The following is a 21,851-nucleotide window of genomic DNA, read 5'->3' on the forward strand; positions in this document are numbered from 1 at the left end:
ACAAAAATGACACTGAAAATCTGGTTTTCGGACCAAAGTGCTGCCGAATTGTAACTGGTGATGCCAGCTTACGGGCAGTTAATTTTTAAGCGTTTTTAAGGGTTCCATAGGTTCCATTTACGCTTTTGAGCAGTTTGTATTGCAGCTTTGACATTGACACCATTACAGCTATGGTGTAAGAATGGCAACCACTAGGGCAGCAGGAAAAGCCTGGTCACCTTTAGCGGCTCCGTGTACAGCAGGTGGGCATCATCAGGATGAGGTGCAGTGAACGGGTGGTGACTGGATTTCATGGACCCTGCGGTCAAACACGCACGGTCACTTCATACGCACAGAGAGAAACATAGACAGTCGCCACAATAACTGCTAGGACACTGTTTGTAAATGAGAGAGCGAGAGAGAGAGATAAACTTGGCAGTGAGCAAAAAAAAATGCAGAGAGGGTGAGAGAAACCAGCTTCAGCACTGTTTGAAATGCATCTCCCATTGATTGCTTTTCCATTGTTTCTGACAATGCAAGCTTTCCTTTCACAGTCAATCCTGGATATATCAAACTCAAGGGGCCGTGAAATAGTTCGCTACACTGATAATTCGAAATATACAATATGCCTATCTAAAGCTTATCACAGATATCCACACGTCTCGGACAGTTTCTCGAGATTGTGAAAAGCAGGAACTTACGGACTTGCTTCTCCAAGGCTGTGTCCAACAAACAAATGTTTGCTTTTTTTTGCTCACTTACGTTGCAAATTGCTCACAATGCGGATTGGTCTTTGATATTCTGATCACAATGTTAACCCTAAAAGGACGCAAGATCATGGTGTGCTTCGCACGAGTCAAAGTGCTTGCTACACATTTTTATTTTAGCTGAGGTAGAATGGATGCACCACGGAAGCAAGCTAACCTGTATGGATACGCGCCATGCCATTATCAGCGCAGTTGTATTGCAAATTGCGCACGAACATGCCTGGCTGCATGTCCATTACAACACCAACAATACATCGTTTAAACGGCCAATCCTCATATGTGGGCTTGCCAGGCGGAATGTTGTGTCACGTTTTGGAACCAGTCGCTTCTTGACCGGCACAAAAAGTCCGTGCATTTTTCCAGAAAAACAGGTCAAAAATTTAGATTACAACTGAATGCCAAAATCAAAACTGCATTCAAACTGTAAAAAACAACTTCCTGTCAGAGCCAATGCCATAACAATATGACAACAGGACAAACTTCTATATAGGTAGATTATAACAACACACTGCTCTAATTACAAAAGCTCATTCAAAAGAGAAATCATTTTACATTCTAAACTAGTGAGTACAGAGTTGCATCAGATTTTCTGGCATTCTGGAAACTTGTGTGCATTGCAGGAATAACTGACAAGTTGCTTAGTCCGGGCTTGTGGGTCACCATCCCATTCACAACGGTTGCAAAGTCATGCAAGAAACGTGTACTACAGTATACTTCTGTTAATTTGACTACCGTTAATTTGATTTTTTGCTTGATTCGATGCCGACCGAAGGTCCCGGCCAGAATACGTACATTTCTATGGAACCAAACTTTCAAGCAAGATGCTTTGGTGGGCCAGTTGGCATGTGTAGACATAATGGAAAGTAATGCGAAAAATTTGGGGGAAAAAAAGAAGGGCAAGAAGACAGAGTGCTACCAAAGAGCAGAAAGTCCTTTCACCCTTCTTTTTTTTTTTTCAAATTCTTGCGCCACCTTCCTCCATGACCAGACTGTTGTTATTTCGATCCTGAAACTGGCCATCGCCGGATAATTCGAAGTTGGCTGGTCAACACGCACTCGCCCAACCCCAATGATGACCGCCGTGGTGACTCCAGTAGCGGCAGAGTCTATCTTGGCAGCGCTTAGGGTACAGTGAATACATCAAACACATGTGATTGCCAGTCAAAAATGCTTACTTTCGGCCTGGCCCAGGACGGTTTTAAACCTTGAATGGCAGCTCACAATGAATTATTAATGCAAAAGCATTATATGGCTCATGAAGCGGAAAATCCGGCAGCATGGCCAGAGATGGTACAATAAAAAGTCACAGCCCTGCGCGGCACACACAACACAGTCACAGCGTAAGAAGCAGGAGTGGCTCCATAGGAGCTCCGTTTTCCGCAGCATGCACTAGAGGGTCTTGGCGGTGAAGTCTCTTTGCGCCATTTTCACGAGAACGAACTAAACTGTCTGCCTGGCGTCAGAGGCGAGCTGCGGTTTGTGCTGCTCTCTGCAGAGCAGTGTGCTGATCCAGACGTTGCCTGGGAGCAGCCGCGCGCATAGCCTTATGATTCGCTTCTTCAGCAGCAGTTCGTACCTTGTGAGGAGAAGAGTAAATACAGGACATGCTTGTAGGACATACAGGACATACAGGATCATGCTTGTCGGACATTCGAAACCAGGCTGATGATTGTTTACGCTCATTATACCAATGGTCCCTAGGTAATTCGCTCCCCATCAATACTAATAAAACAAAAGCTGTGTTGTTTAGACCCCGGAACAAGGTTATTGAATCTCATGCTACTGTTCTTAAAATAGGATCTGACGTTATAGAAACTGTAGCTCGCGTAAAGAGCGTAGGAGTTGTCTTTGAGGAACACCTACAGTGGAATGATCATGTTGATTCTGTTGCAGTAAAACTTTCAAGAATGGTAGGGATCCTTTCGAAATTCAGAAATTTATTTCCTCAGTGTATCAAAAAACTATTATATTACTCATTGTTTTACTCTGTCCTTAACTATTGTTATCTGGTATGGGGCACGACTTCTTTTTCCAACACTAACAAACTACACACAATCCAAAAACGGGCTGTACGCAACATTGCCAGTGCTGCGTTCGATTCCCCCTCCAAACCTATTTTGAAGCACTTAACATAATACCCATAACAGAATTGTACAATAATATGCTGCTTAAAAGATATAAATTTAGCATTAGGCAAAATGCCTTTCTTGTTAAGCTATCCAATATAAAACATAAAACGTACACATACGATTCCCGAGCTGCTGGTGATTGGTTTATACCAAAAACACGTACGAATTATGGTCGACAAATGATTTCTTATCGACTACCCTCTCTACTAAATTCATGCAATGCCCTATAGAAGAGCGATTTTTGTTTTTGTTTGCTTTTACGTGTAAATCAACCTTCGAGAGCAAGTTGTAAGATGCTTTTTTTTTCTTTTTTTTCAGTTTTGTTGTTGCTGCATTATTGGCCACTTTACAGTTATTATCTATGCTCGTATAAGCCAAGTTTTTGTAGGGGGCGTAGGCTCTCGTCAAGCCTGTGAAAGGCTTTTTGTCTACGTCCCCATCATCATCTTAATGATGTAAATAAAGTTTCTGTTTGTCTGTCTGTCAGGTATCGAGACTATGTGGCGTACATGTCACATATGACGCTGCTGCTGCTGCTGATGACGACAGTTTATTGGCATCCCCCTTGAAATGGGGAGGTGACAAACAGTCGCCTAGCCTGCTTGATTTAATGAGGTATTCTACACGTTTGTCACTCCAGCATTTTTTGTACACATCTCCATAATCTTCTTTTTCTTCCTCAAGATTTCTATATCTACCTTGCACCACTACCTATGCAACTACTACATGGCGTACCCCCTGGTACAATAATATGCAACTGCCATGCAAAGTGTGCAGGTATCGACGCTATACGATGTGCATCTCACATCGTGTGACTCCTTAGATACACATTCTTTCTCCAGTGGCAGGTCACGAAAAGATTGACCCCACAAAGGAAAAAGGACCCACGGTCTGTGTCCAGGCAGAAGAGCGGGAAGTCGGTCACCCACAGGAAGCGGAAGTCATCCGGCTGTAGTCGCTGGGCCAAGCCACTTTCGCACAACACCTCATGCACCTCCAGTCGAAGACGTCCCAGTACTTCTTGCTACATGTGAGGAAATGGGTAATGAATTTAAGAATGATCAAAAATTAACTTTCAGAAATATTTAGAGTGACTTTCAGAGATATTAACTAGGGGTGGGCGAATACTGAATAGTAGATTTCGAAATGAATATTGAACCGAATCAAGAAAAAAAAAAGCCCAATATCGAATAGCAGAAAATTTTTCACAAAATTAAATGCTTACAAATTTTGGGCAAGAAAATACAGTGCTGCACATGCTTGAGAGTCTCCTAGCATTCCATAACAATAATGTTGCAAGCTATGAGTAACTTAGGTACATTATCAAGTTATACAGTACAGTCAACTCTTACTAAAGGGAACACCAAATTGAATACAGCTCAATTTTAGTATATGAAGGTCGGGAAAATATTCTTTTTGTAAAGGCGTTTATTGCACGCAAGCACAAGGCTGACCGTCCGATCAGTTCAAGGAACCGCGAACGCGAGCGGCGTAATCCGAGCGATGCGCTGGAGAGCCTGCCCCACTAGACAGCGCTGGTAAGGATGCCCCACTGCATCCGTCCCTCTTCTTCGCTACATTTTAAACAATAGAATTTCTGTTGAATAGAATCATGCTTTTTTTCCCCCTTTGAAACTTAAGTGAATTAGTGATGTTCTGTCGCACTGAATACCAACGAGGTCCTTAGTATAGCAGTGAACCTGTGTTTTGCAACCATCTTTTATTTATTGCATGGAAAGCTTTTCTTTCTAGTTTTCTCCAAAACACAGAAGGGCTAAACCAACTTTGTGGCTGTTGGGTTATCCTAAGGCCAATCTAAGTGACAGACGAAAGTACCACACATCACGTGACTCGAACACCACTCCGCGCAATCACCACAAAACTACGACCGTAAAGAGCAGGCGCCATCCGTGCAGTTCCATCGTCAGGTTCGCCGTGATTTGCCACCTGCCAAAGAATCTGAAATCTGGAGAGTCACGGCAAGTTCGCGGGACGCTCGCAACTCCTCACCCCCTCCTCCCTCCATACTCCCTCCTCGTTTATCCGCTGTTGCTTTCATTTGCGAGGCGATCTGTCGGCTTTCCGAGTGTCGTACAGCTGCTGAGAATAGATCTGTGTCGATTAGGCACCAAACAATAACTTTAGTTGCCGACCATGACGAAAATAACGGGCTGCAAGCCATCGTCTGGAATGTTTGCCGCTAATGTTTTCGTACGGGTGGCTCATCAGTGATCGTTGCCACGATAACTGTTAGATCGATGGCTGTTGAAGTGAACTGAAGTTCGTCGCCACGTATCCAATGCGATCTGCTTGCCTATCGGCGGCTAATTGGCCCCATCTTAGCACATGCTTTCGCATTTTCCGAATTACACCGTGCTTTTGCTGCTGTTTCGTCTGTCTATGTCTCGTCATCATTTCGATCAGTCCTGTCGACCCGGCCGAACCTTGTACCGACAGAGGAGGCCCAAGCTGACACGGGGCCACTCTGCGGATTGCGGCATTCGGGCGCTGTGTGTGTGCAATCCCCACATCGGGCCGATGTCAGGGAGCACGCATGGTGACAAAATCCACTACTGTGTCAGCTGGGGGCTCGGCGCTCCTTTTGTGCCGAAAACAAAGTGAAATGCTCGCCTGGTCAGCAGCAAGCACGAGGAGCTCCGCGGCGCACGCAACACAGCGCGAGTTTCTACGCCGAATATATTGAATATTTGATAAATGAAATTGTAGATATTCGATTCACGAATCGAATTGTTCGGACGTTCACTATTCGATTTGAATCGATGATATTCGAGTATTCGCACACCCCAAATATTAACCCATTCAGTGTAGATTTTTTTCGTTGCGATAGCAATTACAGTGGAGTCTCGATGATACGAATCTCACGGGGTCATGAAAAATATTCGTACTAGCTGAAATTCATATCATCGAAATGCAATTAAAACTAGCCAAATTAAGGGGGGACGCGGAGATCAGATCTCGAAAATCGCGAGAAAAATCTATTTTTGAAAACCACACGTTTCGGTATCTGCAACGCCTAATCTACGCTGTATCAAAATGATTTGGCTGAAAATGCACTAAAAGTGCCCGAAAAAGATTAACTCGTCAGTGCGCAGGGTGAGAAAACAGCTTTAAATCGCGCAAAATCACCGCAGTTCACGGAGACATATCTCGTATTTCCCGCCACCGAGCGCCGCCATCTTGGAATCGTTTGAAAGCTCAAAGTTTCGCCGTTCCGCTTCTCAATTCGTCCGTCGTCTCCATCTTGTAACAAATGCACAAACACAAAAGAAGCGCGGGTTTGCAATAGGTAGTCACACGGGCCCTCCGATGAAAGCAGGCCTCCGATTGGCTGCCGTGCTGAAAGGCGTCTCTCCATTGGTTGCTGCTTTGACAGGGGCAAGATGGCAACGGCAGTTGTCTGCTTCGTAAACCACGCCGGCGTCTTCACCTGACACGCAGAATTCGGATTACTGAGAGCTCCCAGGTTAGTGATGGATCGTCGCTCGTTGGAGAAGAAATTTTGGACGAAGCACTCTTCGGAATACGGAAGCGTGAGCCTCCTACGGCAAGAAAAATATGGCGATTAACGGGAGAAGCGGAGGAGCACCCAACTGAACGTGCCGCGCTACCTTGCACCGTGTGACTTCGGCAGCGAAGCAGACAATCGCCCTGGGCCATCGGCACCGATAACGCAGTCGACGGAAGACGCGCCAACGGAGGCTCCCACGCCTCAGCGTACGGCCGCGCTAATCAGGCGAGATCGTATCTTGGTAGACATAGCTCGCTGCGACTAGGCAAAATGGCGCAAACACAAAGAACGCGGCCCAAAGCACACCAGCCACTCCGTCCGGCCGATGGCACGGGGAAAAGGAGGAAACGCCACAAAAGTGCCACCGCTTCAAACTCTTCGCGCCCAGTCGCGGCCTCCGCACTGTCTGGCGCTGCGTCCACGCCTCCGCACCAAAATAGAAAGGGAGAAAGCGCGCGCCTGCGCGCTGTTCTCTTTCGTGGGCATTGGTGGGGTGGCGTTTATTCATATCAACCGACGCGGGTCGAAAATCGATTCGTAAGAACCGTTCTCTAGCACATTGCAAACTAACGGGGCTCGGCCGGGACCACAGAAAAATTCATATAATCCGGAAATGCGTATTAGCCGTGATCATATCATCGAGATTTCACTGTACAGTAAAACCCCGATGATACGAACCCGGCTGGTACGAATTTCAGTGTGATACGAATTTGTAACATTCCCCGGCTGAAATACATTGCTCACAATACGAAAAAATAGGCTGTTCCGAACGTGTTGCCGCGCCGCTACGGATCATACGAACACGTGAGCAACAGCGGCGGCGGCCGAACCAGCACAGACAAGCCGGCATAGCGGGATCTGGGCGGGATCTATAGTTGCCAAGCAACCGACTACGTCACGCGGCTGCGCAATCTCCCATTGGTCCCCACGTCGAGCGGACCGGACCACATCACAGCCTAGCCGATGCTTAGCGAGAAAATAGACGAGGACCGCTTCTGCAACGACGACCGAGGCGCAGCCCCAACGGTCAAAACGCTCCCTGCACTCGACGTGCTCAGGCGTTCAGTGGTGTGCGAAAACATTCCCAAGATCACGTGCGTGCACTTATACGCCTTTCAGAAGGCGATCGATGACGATTTGGACAAGAAGAAAACGTCCTATTGATACGTTTTTCAAGAGACCGCGAAAAAAAAAAAAGCCGCAGTTTCGCCGGAAAGGTGAAGCAACGGAAACGCAGCAGCAGCAGCGAGCGAATTGACCTTTGCGCTGTCCCTCGCTTCAACGCGAACTAAACGTCGAAGGCACAGCACATATGAAGCTACTGGCACTAGGCGCATTTTGTCAACATCGCAGATCATTTTGACGATAACGTCCGCATGGGTGCGTCGTATCTGCAACGTGCCGGTCGCTTGTTGAAACGCATCGGTCACTTGGTGCAATGTAGAAGCTGGCTGCACCACTAAATTTACATGACTGCCACATTCAAACGCAACGTAACGTGCTGGTAAATTAATGATTGGTGAAGTATCACGGGGAACGCCCGGTTATTCAAACACAAAAGCATTTGTGATGGTTAATTCAAGCATACCGCGCACCGACAATGCTCTTAGCAGCGTGCCAAATCACGTGGCGGCGCCTCCGACCGGCATTGCTCCAACACCGCCATAGAGCAAAAGCTTTTAAGTGAGACCCTTCAGCGCCGCACAGAGAGAAAAAAAAAAGAACCGCGGCGTCACGTCAAGGTCACCGTTTCTGCGTGGCGCTGGAACACGCGTGTACGTGCCGACGTCTCAGCCAACGCTGCGGCTGCAGCGCAGAGGGAAGCAACGCTGGAGGCCCAGTTCGGCCAATGCTCGCTTCAACGGCAGAAAACGAAACTTCAGGGAGCGGGCTAAGCGGCGCCGGGCTGGCGGGAGCGGCGGAGACAGTCGAAGGTGAGGGGGCTACGAGGATGTTGAGAGGAATGGCGAGGGGAGCCACCGAAGCGACAGAGTTGCCGAGGCCAAATCCGCTTCCCTGCCGCCCTCCTTCCTCACCTGCGACGGTCCCCGCGCGCGCCCCTCTCTTCCTCTTCACAACCACAATCTCTCTCTCTCTCTCGCCGTGCCTGCGCCGCCCACTCCCTGAAGTTTCATTTTCTGCCGTCATCGCGAAGCGAGTGCGGGCAGTTTCGTGGCCCTCGCTCTATATGTGCTTGCGCGCCGCGATATTTCACGAATCGCACCGTTCGTACGTCGTGCTATGGTGCACGAATATTTCAAAAATAAGTCCTTTTAATTCGAACAAATTTTTGGGCCCCTTCGAGTTCGAATTATCAGAATTGACTATACATGGAAGTCAATGGGATTTAGGTCAGGATGGCGAAAACACGACGTAGCAGCCGGGAAAATGCAGCAGCGAGGAAGGTATCAATGGGATTCCACTATTAGAAATCTTTTCTGGTAAAAATAAATTCATTTTTCTTGATATTGTGTACGTTTTGATGATACGAATTTCGGGTGATACGAACATTTTACGTGACCCCGCAAGATTCGTATCACCAAGGTTATGGACACTCCAAGCGCATTTCTGCCATCGCCATCGGCGTCATCGTGATGTTCCAAATAAAGTCCAAAGGCGATAACACCGTCGCCACGCGGTATGCTGTATGTGCGAGTGAAAGCGTGCAAGGGTGAGCCGAATCTCGCAAGGAAGATTGAGCCGCCATCGGCTCAATCGATGTGATGAGATCTCTGTAAATGTAGGTGTAGGCCTTGCGCCTTCGTCCACCTCCTCTTTGAATTTGACTTCGGGAGCTGTGTTGAGATTGGTGATTGGAGACGATTTGAACACAGTGATAACGATCCTTCTGTGCATGGCTGGTACTGCAAAGTGGCCACTTGCAGTGTAATTACATGTGGCAGTCAACATAGGCAACGCCAACAGACAACGCTGCATCGTTGGTGTGCTTTTGCGTTTTTGGATGTAACAACTGGGAAGCTGATACATGAGCATAGCTACCAAACAGTGAACTTTGAAATCCATAAAGCCCAACTGACAGGACACCTAGGGAAGAAGAGGAGATAGCATGTACTTTTTCTAAAGCTAGCTCTGATCACATCCCATCTGAGGGATACGTATGCACATTATTAATGATTTGCTTTAAGACACAGCACACAAACACCCGCCGTGGTTGCTTAGTGGTGATGGTGTTGGGCTGCTAAGCACGAGGTCGTGGGATCGAATCCCGGCCATGGCGGCTGCATTTCAATGGGACGAAATGTGAAAACATCCGTGTACTAAGATTTAGATGCATGTTAAAGAACCCCAGGTGGTTCAAATTATTCCGGAGTCCCCCACTACGGTGCATCTCATAATCAGGTCGTGGTTTTGGCACATAGAACCCCCCAATTTAATTTTTTAACAGCAGAAAATATGCATTAGTACATACTGACAATGAATAGATTGTATTTAGATCACAATGACTTTTTTAATGACTTTGCTCTTGCCAATTTCACTTGCTTCATGAACTTGCATACCTGCAACCTGTTAACTTAAGAATTCCTAAATCCTGTGGACACCACAAGGGGAAAGGGTGTGTAGCAAGCATTTAAGTTTACTGTAAGCACACACCTTCTCTTGTACAGAAACACACTTTATTGATAATTATTTATCTTTAGATGCAGTCATCATCAGCCTATATTTATGGCCACTGCAGGACGAAGGCCTCTCCCTGTGATCTCCAATTACCCCTGTCTTGCGCTAGCTGATTCCAACTTGCGCCTGCAAATTTCCTAACTTCATCACCCCCCCCCCTAGTTTTCTGCCATCCTCGACTGCGCTTCCCTTCTCTTAGTATCCATTCTGTAACTCTAATGGTCCACCAGTTATCCATCCTACGCATTACATGGCCGGCCCAGCTCCATTTTTTTCTCTTATTGTGAACTAGAATATCGGCTATCCTCGTTTGCTGTCTGATCCCCACCGCTCTCTTCCTGTCCCTTAACATTAGTCCAAAGATTTTTCGTTCCATCGCTCTTTGTGCGGTCCTCAACTTGTTCTCGAGCTTCTTTGTTAACCTCCAAGTTTCTGCCCCATATGTTAGCACCGGTAGAATGCAATGATTGTACACTTCTCTTTTCAGCGACAGTGGTAAGCTCCCAGTCAGGATTTGGCAATGCCTGCCACATGCACTCCAACCCAATTTTATTCTTCTGTAAATTTCCTTCTCATGATCAGGGTCCCCTGTGAGTAATGGACCTAGATAAACATACTCCTTTACAGACTCTAGAGGCTGACTGGCGATCCTGAATTCTTGTTCCCTTGTCAGGCTGTTTAACAACACCAAACTTGGAAGAGCAGAGATTAACAGCATTGTTTCCACATCAGTGACTTCATCAGTGACTCGAGTGCTGCCGATTTTGTCTGCTTCAGGAACTTGTCTGAATAAATTTACTCAAAGAAGGTACCCCTCTAAATTATGGCGTCTTGCGCTGCTACAAGAGGGCAACGCAGGTACCATCTCAATAAATCCCCTCAATTATAATTTCTTTCTTGCACACATATTTTGCAATCTTGCACCGCTCTATATCTTTCAACAGCTTTAACACATTTTTGTGAACAGAACTTAGTTTTGTAAAACTACGCAACATTCATAAAATTGTAGAACGAGCCCAAATTTGTAAACATTACGAAACATTTGGGAGAGCTGGAAGGTATGCACATGAGTCACATGACCCTATTAAAGCTACACAGGACCAGTGCTTCAAAGCGTAAGAACTGGCAAAACATAGCGTGTGAATGCATGTGCTTTACAGTTTGTGCGCCAAAAGTAAAAACTTTTTTTTTCCTCTTAGTTTATCTGCTTTATGAAAAGACTGTATGGAAAGGCCAATTCTCCAGAACATTTCAACTTTGACAAATACAAAAGGATGCAAACATCCTAGTTGCATACTTTGATTACCGTATGTGCGGCTGCTTGGTGTACATTTTCTGCATGTGCACAGGCTTTGTTTCGCCTATACCGTGGTGCCACTTATATTGCAAATATTCGCAACTCTGCCAGCTTATGTCATAAGCAATCTACACTGTACTAACCAAACTTGAAAACTGCGTGAATTCCATCCCATTGATCCCAAAGGTCAACACAGGGGAAGCTGAAGCTGCAGCCCAACTCACCGCAGAGTCTGTCTTGCCAGCGCACAGTAGGAGGCTATCCCCTGGGCGGGCATCTAGCACGGCTGCAATCTGTCCCACTGTCTCCGACGGCAGCAGCTGCTTCTTCTTGCTCTCGGAGGCTGGCTCTGCCCCAGGCACAGGCACCTCCACAATGACCCCCTGCAGTGATGAGCCCTTACTCCACTGACTTATCGCAAGTGACTACGATTGTAGGAATGTACGTTTGCAAATACTTGCCTGTCTACAAGTACACCCTGTCTGGAGCAATGTGAAAGAAAAAACCCAAATTGCCTGTTGACTGCTTATAGTTTTAATGCAAAAATCTTTGAGTACTACAAACTTCAGAAAACCGAACTTTAAAAACGAAATATCGTTATCCAGTTTCTGTGCCACGTTAACAATGCCTCAGTACTACGAATTGACATTCCAAAATGTGGGGAATCTTAGAATTTAGTGTATCCTTCACAGCAGCTGGAACAGTAGGCTAGCTGACGACAAGGTGCAGAAAGCCGACAGCGCAGTGCGTGGGCTCGGAAAACCTGAGGTGATGCCAGAAGAGAAAAACACGGGAGGGGACTTTTTTTTTTCTTGCGGAGAAGATGCATGAAGTAAAAAAAAAATTAATTCTGGGACTTTACATGCCAAAACCATGATTTGATTATGAGGCACATCGTAGTGGGGGGCTCTGGATTAATTATGACCACCTGGGGTTCTTTAATATACACACTCAATACATGGTACACGGTCTTTTTTGGATTTCACCCCCAGCAAAATGCAGTCGATGTGGCCTGGATTTGATCCCACGACCTCTACTTACACAAGCTTTTGCGAGCGCATGCTCTGCCCAGACAAGTGTCGCTTAGCAACAAAGGCGCATCTTTTCCTTCTTTCGCCCTTTTTTTTTGCGCACTTCTCTTTTTTCTTTTGTACTTCTTTCTGTAACCGTACGAGCTAGGCGTGCAGAAATGTAACCTCCATGCTCGAAGGGATGCCACAGGGTGGCCCTCTCCAGACAGTGTCGCTTAGATGCGGTCGTGCTTTGGAATAGTTTAGGTGTCGATTTCAAGCGAGACAGTTGTGGTGTCCGTGGCAAGGAATGTGAAAAACAAACGAAATGAAACATTGCGCTTTGGAGGCAACATAGAGCTTCCTATTTGACAGTGCTTTTCTCACCGTCAGCACCTCTTTTACGTACGCCCCTCTTGCTATAGAGCGCTTTGTTGGTGCATGGGGGCAAAATCTATGCGGGACAGCAACAATGTGGGCCGAGAGCCAACAGCGACGTTTTTATGGGTAGCTCACATGGTGACAACTGATGGATTGATGGGCGAAATGATTAATTTTGGGGCTTTCAGTATACTTTTCATAACAACAAACAATTTGCAGCGGTCCTCTAAAGTTCCTCATATCAAGATTTCCCTGCAGAGCATGCTAGAAACATTCAATGAAGTTGCTTCCATGACGTTAACTTTTAGACTATTTTTTTTTACCTGGCTGTGAATTAGCGTCTGTGAAATATCAAAAAGACAACATCACTGTGCACTTGCGTGCCTGGTTTGCAGCCTTCTCAATCACGTTTCCAAAGAAGGAAGGCCACATGTCTGTGTGGAATTGTGCAGTTTTACTAGCTACAGCCCCAAACTGTTCAGAAATTTAACATTTCCTTAAATCCCGCAGTACATAATAGTATCATGGCACCAACTGTACTTCCTTTCTGTGTAGGCAGCGTTCCAAGTAACGTATTCGCTATCATGAAACGCTTGTTAAGAGGCAACAGAATCAAATGTGCATTGAAGATGTTACGGTGGAGCTTAACCCTTCTAATGCCATGGATGAGTGGCAGTCGTTTCATCATTTTGGCATGAATGCTGCACTATGGTACCAGCTCCCCAAAAAACAAATTTGTTTAGCCTAAAGTTGGCGGTATTAAAGTAGACGTCTGGCTCCCCTGAGTCTTGAAAATTGTGGCACGGAGCAAGGTTGTTGCAGCGACAACGGCAGCCTCGTCAGTGCCAGTGTCGTGCCGTTTTCGGACGTTGCTTCACCTCAAGTAAATCTTTTTTTAGCGAGTTGTGTTTGGAGCCTCAACTCAGTATTAACGATTGTGACAAGCATTTAGAGTGTCTGGTGGACTCTTTTGCAAGGATGTGGCTCAATGAAAACGCTTCACTACCGGGGCCTTTGCGATTTCTTTTCCACGCCACGCCAGCAATAACACGTTGCATGGAGGATAACAAAACCACACTTGACTTCTGTTTCAAGGAGTATGAAGCTTTATATAGACTGTTTCTGTGGCCTTGCCTATCTGCAACTCAAAACTATGAAGAAATAATTGACAGTAACGAAAAAAGAAAATAACAAATGAACTCCTGATAATAATGAAAGCTGTTTACACTGAATCAGTTATTAAAAACTTTGGGAAATTTTGGTGGTTTTCTGCAAAAAAAAGTTGCCACACAAAGGGTTAATGTCGCGTTAGATATGCGGTGACGAACTTCACGCCGCTTCAACAGCCAACAATCTAACCCGCACGCCTGATCTTGGCACCGATCACTGGTGAGCCACCTGGATAACCATAATAGCGGCAAGCATTTCATGATGGCTCACGGCCTGTTACCGCATCGGCTAGCGGCGAATTTTTGTCACGGCCACAATAGCTAGGCCATTAGGCCTAACCGGCGCTGCTTCATCAGGCATCGGCAACTAAACTTGTGGCTTGGTTCCAAATCGACGCAAATCTATTCGCAACAGCCACACGACACCCGGAAAGCCAACAAGCCACCTTGCAAACAAAAGCGAGCGCATGGGATGGCGACAAAGTTGTTCACAGCCACCATCTTTGCAACACACCGTACGGCAGCCTCCTCTTTCCGACGATGTTCGTAGATGCACATCGGTCGTTTTTTTTCCCGTCACAAGACTACCTTTGGATTTACATGGAGTGCGTGAAAGTGTCATGGCTGGTTGCATGCATTTGCGCGGACGGCGGATGAACAAGTGGAACTTGCAGTGACACTCCAGACTTCAGAATCTTTGACTGGTGACAAATCATGCCGAATCTGACAATGAAACGACATGGACAGCGCCTGCTTCCAACCCTTGGCATTGGCGACGCGTGGAGCAGTGATCGAGTCACGTGATGCGCGATCCTTTCGTCTGTCGCGCGGATTGGCCTTATGATAGCTTATCTGCTGCAGAGTTGGGATAGCCCTTCTGTATTCTGGAGAAAAACTGGAAGCAAAACTTTCTATGCAGCAAATAAAAGAGTGCTGCAAAACACAGGTCACTTAAACTGAAAACCTTGTTGGTAGTAGACCAGAATGACACTATTAGTTTCAGAGGGAAAAAAAACTCTTTATTCTATCCAACAGAAGTTCTATTGATAAAAAAATATTTTCCAGACCTCCATACACTTACTATACGTGAGGTTTAATCAGTGCTGGCATAGTAATGTGGTGTTCCCTTTAATAAGAGTATGCCATACTGTATATAGCTAGCTGCATGCTTGTTATGCAATGCTAGGGGACTATCAATGTGCAGCACCATATTTTCTTGCCCAAAACCTGTAAGCTATAAATTTTTTGAATAATTTTTTTAATACTCGATATTTTATTTAATATTTGGCCTTTTTTCTTCAATAGATACAATACTATTAGATTCAAAATTCCAAATCTACTATTAGGTATTCACAGACCCCTAGTTAATATCAAAGTGAAATTCTACCCACGTTGACAGATTTCACAATCATTAAGCAGGATTACACAATGCAGTACTGCCGACAGGACTCAGTCACCCTGAACTTCTGTAGAGGACAGCTGCTAGCCATGATAGTGCACGACATAAATTGATACACTCACCTGAAATTGTAGCTGCCGCTTGGCCAATACTTTGAATGCTTCCAGATGGCGTCTCCGCAACACACCCTGTGCAGAATAAACAGCTCTCACAGGGTCATCCAAGACCAATCCTACCAAGTCGTAGCACAAAATCCTTTTTTTCATTTCTATCTATCAATAAACTTTTAATCGCAAAACAACTAACACTGTGGCTAGGCAAACAAACATGGTAGGCTTCCCATCAAGCCAAACATGAAGGAACCACCAAACATTATTTAGCTTACTCAAAGTTTAGCTTAATAATGATGATATTATAATATTAGGTTTATTTTTGCCATGTCATACATGACGGTGGGGGCCGAGAGTAAAAGCAGTCATAATGCCAGCTTGACAAAGCAAGGGGCCCGTATGGAAAACAGAGTGGACGTAGCCACCACCTTTCTAAGTAGCAAGCATAAAAATGATACAGCCAATCCTGGATATATGGAACGCAAAGGAGATCGTGAAATGAATCAATACAGTAGAACCCCACTGATAAGTTTTTCACGGGGCCATAAAAAAAAAAACAATGCAAGAGCCGGAAAACGCAAGAGCCGCGAAACAGGAAAAATTGTGAAATGAGAGTAGTGGTCAACTGCACACAATTTTCTTTTAATTCTTACGTTTCAAAAAAAGTCGCAGTTTCGCCCGAAAGCTGAAGCATCGATTGCAATAGCAAATTAGTAGACAGCTATACATGGTAAGGATAGTAGTTTTATCGTCCGTATAAACTTGTAAACATTCGCTTATTATCTATATTAAGAAGCATGGTGTCAGCGCCCACAGGAAAACATGAACACATCACACTCGATGAGTGCGGACACTCGCTATCAAAACGCTGGCGTGAGGAAGCGCCGCAGCAGCAGCAGCTAGCGAAGTGACCTTCGTGCTGTTGTCTATCGCTTCAACGTAAACTGAGCGCCGAGAACACACAGCACACACAAAGCTACAAGCCGCCGATGCACCTACACTGCCTAGACTGCCCCCAATGCAGATCGCTTTCAAGATACGGCATGTGCAGTACGCAGTTGATGCCAGAGAACAAAGCTGCGCAGGCACGCACTTTTTCCACGTCGCAGATCGCTTTCAAGATACAGCGCCCGTGCAAGACCAGCCGAAAAAGATGTAATAGCCAGGAAAACACAGCCCCTGGGAACATAACAGCGAGGTTCTACTGTATTGTGATAATTCAAAATACAAAGTATCAAGTACGAGAACTACCAACACCGGCTAACGGTCGCTTCCCGATAACGGCAGAAAACGAAGCTTCAGGGAGCGGGCGGCGCCGGCACACGGGTGCGCGCGGAGACCGTCGAAGGTGAGGGAGGAGAGCGGCAGGGAAGTGGATTTGGCCGCGTCAACTCCGCCGCTTCGGTGGCTCCCCTCGCCCTTCCTCTCAGCTCCCTCGTAGCTCTCTCACCTTCGACTCCGTGCGCTGGCACCAGCTTATTTTAGCCGCCCCCTGAAGTTTCGTTTTCTGCCGTTATCGAGAAGCGAGCGTTTGCGGGCGTGGCAGTTTCGTTGGCCCGACTGTGCCTCCGCCGCTGCTTCCCTCTGCGCTGCTGCCGCAGCGTGCAAGGTCAACATGTGACTAGAAAATAGAGAAGGGTTCACTGCCATTTTATCCGCGTGGCTGAGACGTCGGCACTATTGTGTGCTAAAATACAGTTGTCTAGAACACTCTAGTCGGCACGTACACGCTTGTTCCGGCGCGATGCAGAAACGGCGACCTTGCAATTTGAGAGAGGGTGAAATTTCCGCCGCGGGGTTTTTTTTTTTCCCGTTCCCTCGCGGGTGGCATTGAGGGGTCTCTCCTGAGCTTTTGCTCTATGCCGGTCGGAGGCGCCGCTGCGTGAATTGGCGCGCTGCTAAGAGCATTGTCGGGGCGCGGTATGTTCGAAATAAGCGTGTTCGAATTAGCGAGATTCGACTGTAGCTAAATTAAAGAGTCAGAGGTGAACTCACTCAGGCACATGTACGTAAAAAGCATTTATTTCTTGAAGAAAAACTCTCTAATGTCCTTCTATCTCGGTAGACATAGCTTGCTGCGACTAGGTAAAATGGCGCAAACACAAAGAACGCAGCCCGAAGCACAGCAGCCACTCCATCCGATGGGCGGCCGCCGAAAAGGAGGAAAAGTACAAAAGCACCAAAGCGCCACCGCTTCAAACTCTTCGCGCCCAGTCGCGGAGTCCGCGCTGTTCCGGCGCCGCGTCCGCGCCTCCGCACCAAAAGAGAACGGGAGAAAGCGCGTGACTGTGCGCTGTTCTCTTTCGCGGCCGTCGGCGGGGCGGCGTTTATTCGTATCAACCGACGCAGGCCGAAAATCGATTCGTAACAACTGTTCTCTAGCACGTTGCAAAGTAATGGGGCTCGGCCGGAACCACAGAAAAATTCGTATCATCCGGAAATTCGTATTAGCCGTGATCGTATCATCGAGCTTTTACTGTACTACCCTCTAGACAAGTGGCTGAGAAATCAAAAAAGAAAAGCCCACTCACCGCTCCCTGAGGCACTGCAATCGCCTGCACTGAGCTGCCTTCTGTCCATGTGGAGCTTGACAGGGCACCAGAAAGGTTGGATGATGCTTCAGCACGCAGTATACTGGTCACATCGTGTATCTGCACACAAACACACGCATAAAACGTCTTGATAGACAAAAATGGCTTCCCTATTTCTTACTGTTCACAAAATGGCAGACCTGAAAACTGAAATACATCTTTTGTGGAACAGAAAAAAAAGCCCTTAAATCGGGTCATTTATTTTAACAGAAACAACTTATTAAAGAAACTCCTGTGGTACATATCACAATTCTGTCACAGCTCGATTACATGAAGAAGTGGACACCACTTCCAAGACAAATTACAGCATGATGTTAGCTAATTAACAAAGTTTCACTAGTTAACTTTGTGCTGCATGTCCCAATCGCAGAATTGAAGCTGAGCAGTAATGAAGTGATATCCATGAAGCAGAAATCTTGTGCTTAGCCCCAGTTTCGAGAAATACATCATAGAATCCATGCTGAAATGCAGTAATTTTCCAGCCAACGCTTATAATGCTGATAAGTGTTGACTAGAATGCCAATGAATTTAGCCACAGATTTTGAGGATGCTTTTTTTTTTTCAGAACTGCCAAAAGAATTGTTGAATCCTTTTTTTTATGCTCACCTCTCTGCCACCTGATCTCTAGAACTAGGCTAGTACAGTTGAATCTCGTTAATTCAAACGCGCCTAATTCGAACTTCGCTTTATTCGAACTGACGCTGTGGTCCCGTCAAAGTTATGTGTATTCCAATAGGCGAAAACGCCTCGTAATTTTAACGCACAAGTATTTGCAATGGTTAATTCGAACATACCGTGCTCCGACAATGCTCTCAGTAGCGCGCGAAATCTCGCGGCGGCACCTACGACCAGTATTGCTCCGACCCCACCATAAAGCAAAAGCTTAGGAGAGACCACCCAAAAAAAAAAAAATGCGGCAGAAATTTCACCCTCTCTCAAATCGCAAGGTCGCTGTTTCTGCGTCGCGCCGGAACACGCATGTACATGGCTATGTCTCAGCCACGTTCAGAAAATGGCAGTGAGCCCTTCTCCTTTCTGATTCCTCTATTTTCTGGTCACGCGTTGAGATGCGCCGCTGCTCCGGCTGCGGTGGAGGCCCAGTCCAGTCAATGAAACTGCCTACGCCGGCCAACACTTGCTTCCCGATAACGGCCGAAAACGAAACTTCGAAGAGTGACCTAAGCTGGCACAGCGGCGGGCATGCACGGAGACAGTCAAAGGTGAGGAAGTTACGAGGGAGTAGAGAAAGAGGGTGAGGGGGGCCACGGAAGCGGCGGAGTAGCCGAGGCCAAATCTACTATCCTCCCTCACCCTCAATGACCTCCGAGCATGGCAGCTCCCTGAAGTTTCTTAGCCCGCTCCCTGAAGTTTCGTTTTCTGCAGTTATCGGAAAGCAAGCGTTGGCTGGCATAGGCAGTTTCGTAGTCCTCGCTCGTGTGCTTGCGTGCCACGATATTTCACGACTCGCACCGTTCGTACATCGTGCTATAGTACACAAATACTTCAAGAATAAGTCCTTCTTTTATATTCGAACTTCTTCTAATTTGAAAAAATTTTGAGGCCCCTTCGAGTTCGAATTATAGAGATACGACTGTAATGACAAAAAAAAATTTGCATTTTATTATGCTTGCCCTTCAGACAGTGAAGGGCTAGAGCACTACTGGAATCCTTTGCAGCACCAGTGGTGTAGCGAAACACTTCTCTTGAGATGCCTCTCTATTGGGCAGTCATCTGGTGCTCTGCAATACAGTACTATACGCTATGTACATTTCACCCCAGCTGTTGTGTAAACCAAATTTAAAGTACTACTGACACATATTTTCAAAGTTGTAGAAGCTCTACATGGTTCACTGCTGCTTGACATTCAAGGTCCGCGCTTGTGGTCATCAGTGTCCGGCATGTGCTCTGCATTAAGCTCTAACGGACTACCAACTGTGGAAGACCAAATTATGCCATGCAATATGCTTTTATGCACCGTGCTCAATGAATCAAACGAAACGATAAAAGGAACCTCTGTTGCATAATTAGGAAGAGTTCATAGAGGGATACTATGTTCAGACTGATAGCGTAAATGGCTGGTGACCACTCCGAAAAGTCAGTTTCGCCTGAAAAGTGAAGGATTGATAGCGAAGCAAAGTATTACACAACTACACAAAGTAAGGTTCACCGTTTTAGCTGCCATATAAATTGCAGTAACCATTCACTTACTAATTAAAGTAGCCAGCATAGTGTCATGCGCACACAAGCAAACATGAACAGATCTCACTTGATGAATGACCGTTGTAATGAAGCAAGACGCACCTCGTGTACGGACGGCTGGTACACATCTCGGAGGCTATGCTTCACATCATGGCTGCCATACATAAACCATAAATCTCGAAGGCTATACATTTTTGCATTAAAGAGCCCGAAATGTGCGACGCAAAAGAGCAGAAACAGCGCTAGCGTACAACCGAAACGAAGCGGCGGAGTCCGCATCGCCATAGTCATCAGCGGAAATCGTATGTCCATGTCATACGTGAATGACAGCAACGATGAAACGCTTCGTGCCTAATCGTGCCTTTATTGCTTTTACCGCTGCGCATAGCAACGCGTTCACCGCGGGATTTCATAGTCGTCATCCATGATTGTGTCGATAGCTGCCACGGTTTCTTCCGCAGCGGTTCCGGCAAAAAGCAGTTTTGTTTTGACTCAATACGCATGTCGTCCACGTGCCTAAAAAGATGCGTAGTGGCCATCCATGATCGCATAGATAGCGACCGCGATTTCGTCTGCAGTTGTTGCAGCGAACGGTAGTTTCGTTCTGACTCGGTGCGTGCGTCGGCCGTGTGCCTTAAGCCCCGCAAAGTCGCCGTTCATATTCATATCGATAGTGGCCGCAGTTGCGACAAACAGTTGTTTCGGTTTGACTCGGTGCAAAGCTGTAGAGGCTGAAGAGCACCGGCTACATCGCGTTGGACGTGCGATCTGTTGGCGGTCAGCTTACTGGCGAAAAAATAGTGATGTGCGCGCGGTAGTGCAAAGCGTGTCGCAAATGATGGCGCGCACCGCGGCCGTGCTGCGAAGGAAGTCGCAAGGCCTCGATCGCTGCTGCAAGAGCCAATCAGTCACGAGATGACGAGAATTACAGCTCCTGCACTGCTTTTGTGCAAAATAACAAAAGGATTTGCTCATCCATTACCCTTATAATCGTGCTGACGTAGTAAGCATTTGCTCATTGCTTTCTGGATACTCTGATAATTTGGCATTCGGTTAACTTGGACATTTTTTTCGGTATCGTTACATTCAAATTAACTAGGTTTTACTGTAATATGTGATATACAGTGTAGACCGCTCGTAACGTCAGTCACCGGAGTCGTGAATATCTGCACTATAAACGGTACAGCACTATAACCAAAACAACGATTTTCAAACCCTGCACGTATGCAAAACATGTAAACCAAGCAGCCGCGCGTATCCGAGAATCGAAGCGTGTGACTGGGAGTTTTGCATCTGTTTATATTTACGAACGTTGAAAGGTTATTGTCCAAGTACCCACGATCTTCGCATGAAACAGACAAAGTAATTATTTTAAAAAAGTCTCAGTTTCACCCGAAAGGCGAAACATCAATTGCGATAGCAAATTAGTAGAGAGCTATATGGAACAGGGATAGTAGTTTTATCGGCTGCATGAACTTGACACATTCGCTTACTAACTGAATTAACAAGGGTGGTGTCAACACGCACAAGCAAACATGAATAGACTCGATGACCGCAGACAACTACTGTCAAAACGCGGGCGTGGGGAAACGCGCCGCCGCAGCGAGCGACGCTTCCTGCGGCCTATCGCTTGGGGAAACGTGGCCGCCGCAAGC

The 21,851-nt window shown here is 46.4% G+C and overlaps 1 protein-coding gene across 4 annotated transcripts in view; it reads right to left on the reverse strand.

Moving 5' to 3' along the window:
* The window catches only part of LOC119437503 (aspartate--tRNA ligase, mitochondrial-like), a 133,806-nt gene that overhangs the window by 38,438 nt on the left and 73,517 nt on the right, over positions 1-21,851 (reverse strand). For all 4 annotated transcript variants that reach the window (XR_007465123.1, XM_037704512.2, XM_037704511.2 and 1 more), the window contains exons 11-15: positions 17,938-18,057; positions 15,419-15,484; positions 11,562-11,720; positions 3,764-3,899; positions 219-298 (exon numbers count right to left, since the gene is read on the reverse strand). Coding sequence is in view for 3 of the 4 variants with exons in the window: in XM_037704512.2 (XP_037560440.1) it covers positions 219-298; positions 3,764-3,899; positions 11,562-11,720; positions 15,419-15,484; positions 17,938-18,057 (561 nt within the window). In the remaining variant the exon portion in view is untranslated. The remainder of the gene's footprint in view (positions 1-218; positions 299-3,763; positions 3,900-11,561; positions 11,721-15,418; positions 15,485-17,937; positions 18,058-21,851) is intronic.

Source organism: Dermacentor silvarum, chromosome 1 (assembly GCF_013339745.2).
Source record: "Dermacentor silvarum isolate Dsil-2018 chromosome 1, BIME_Dsil_1.4, whole genome shotgun sequence".
In the NCBI taxonomy this organism is placed as follows: Eukaryota; Metazoa; Arthropoda; class Arachnida; order Ixodida; family Ixodidae; genus Dermacentor; species Dermacentor silvarum.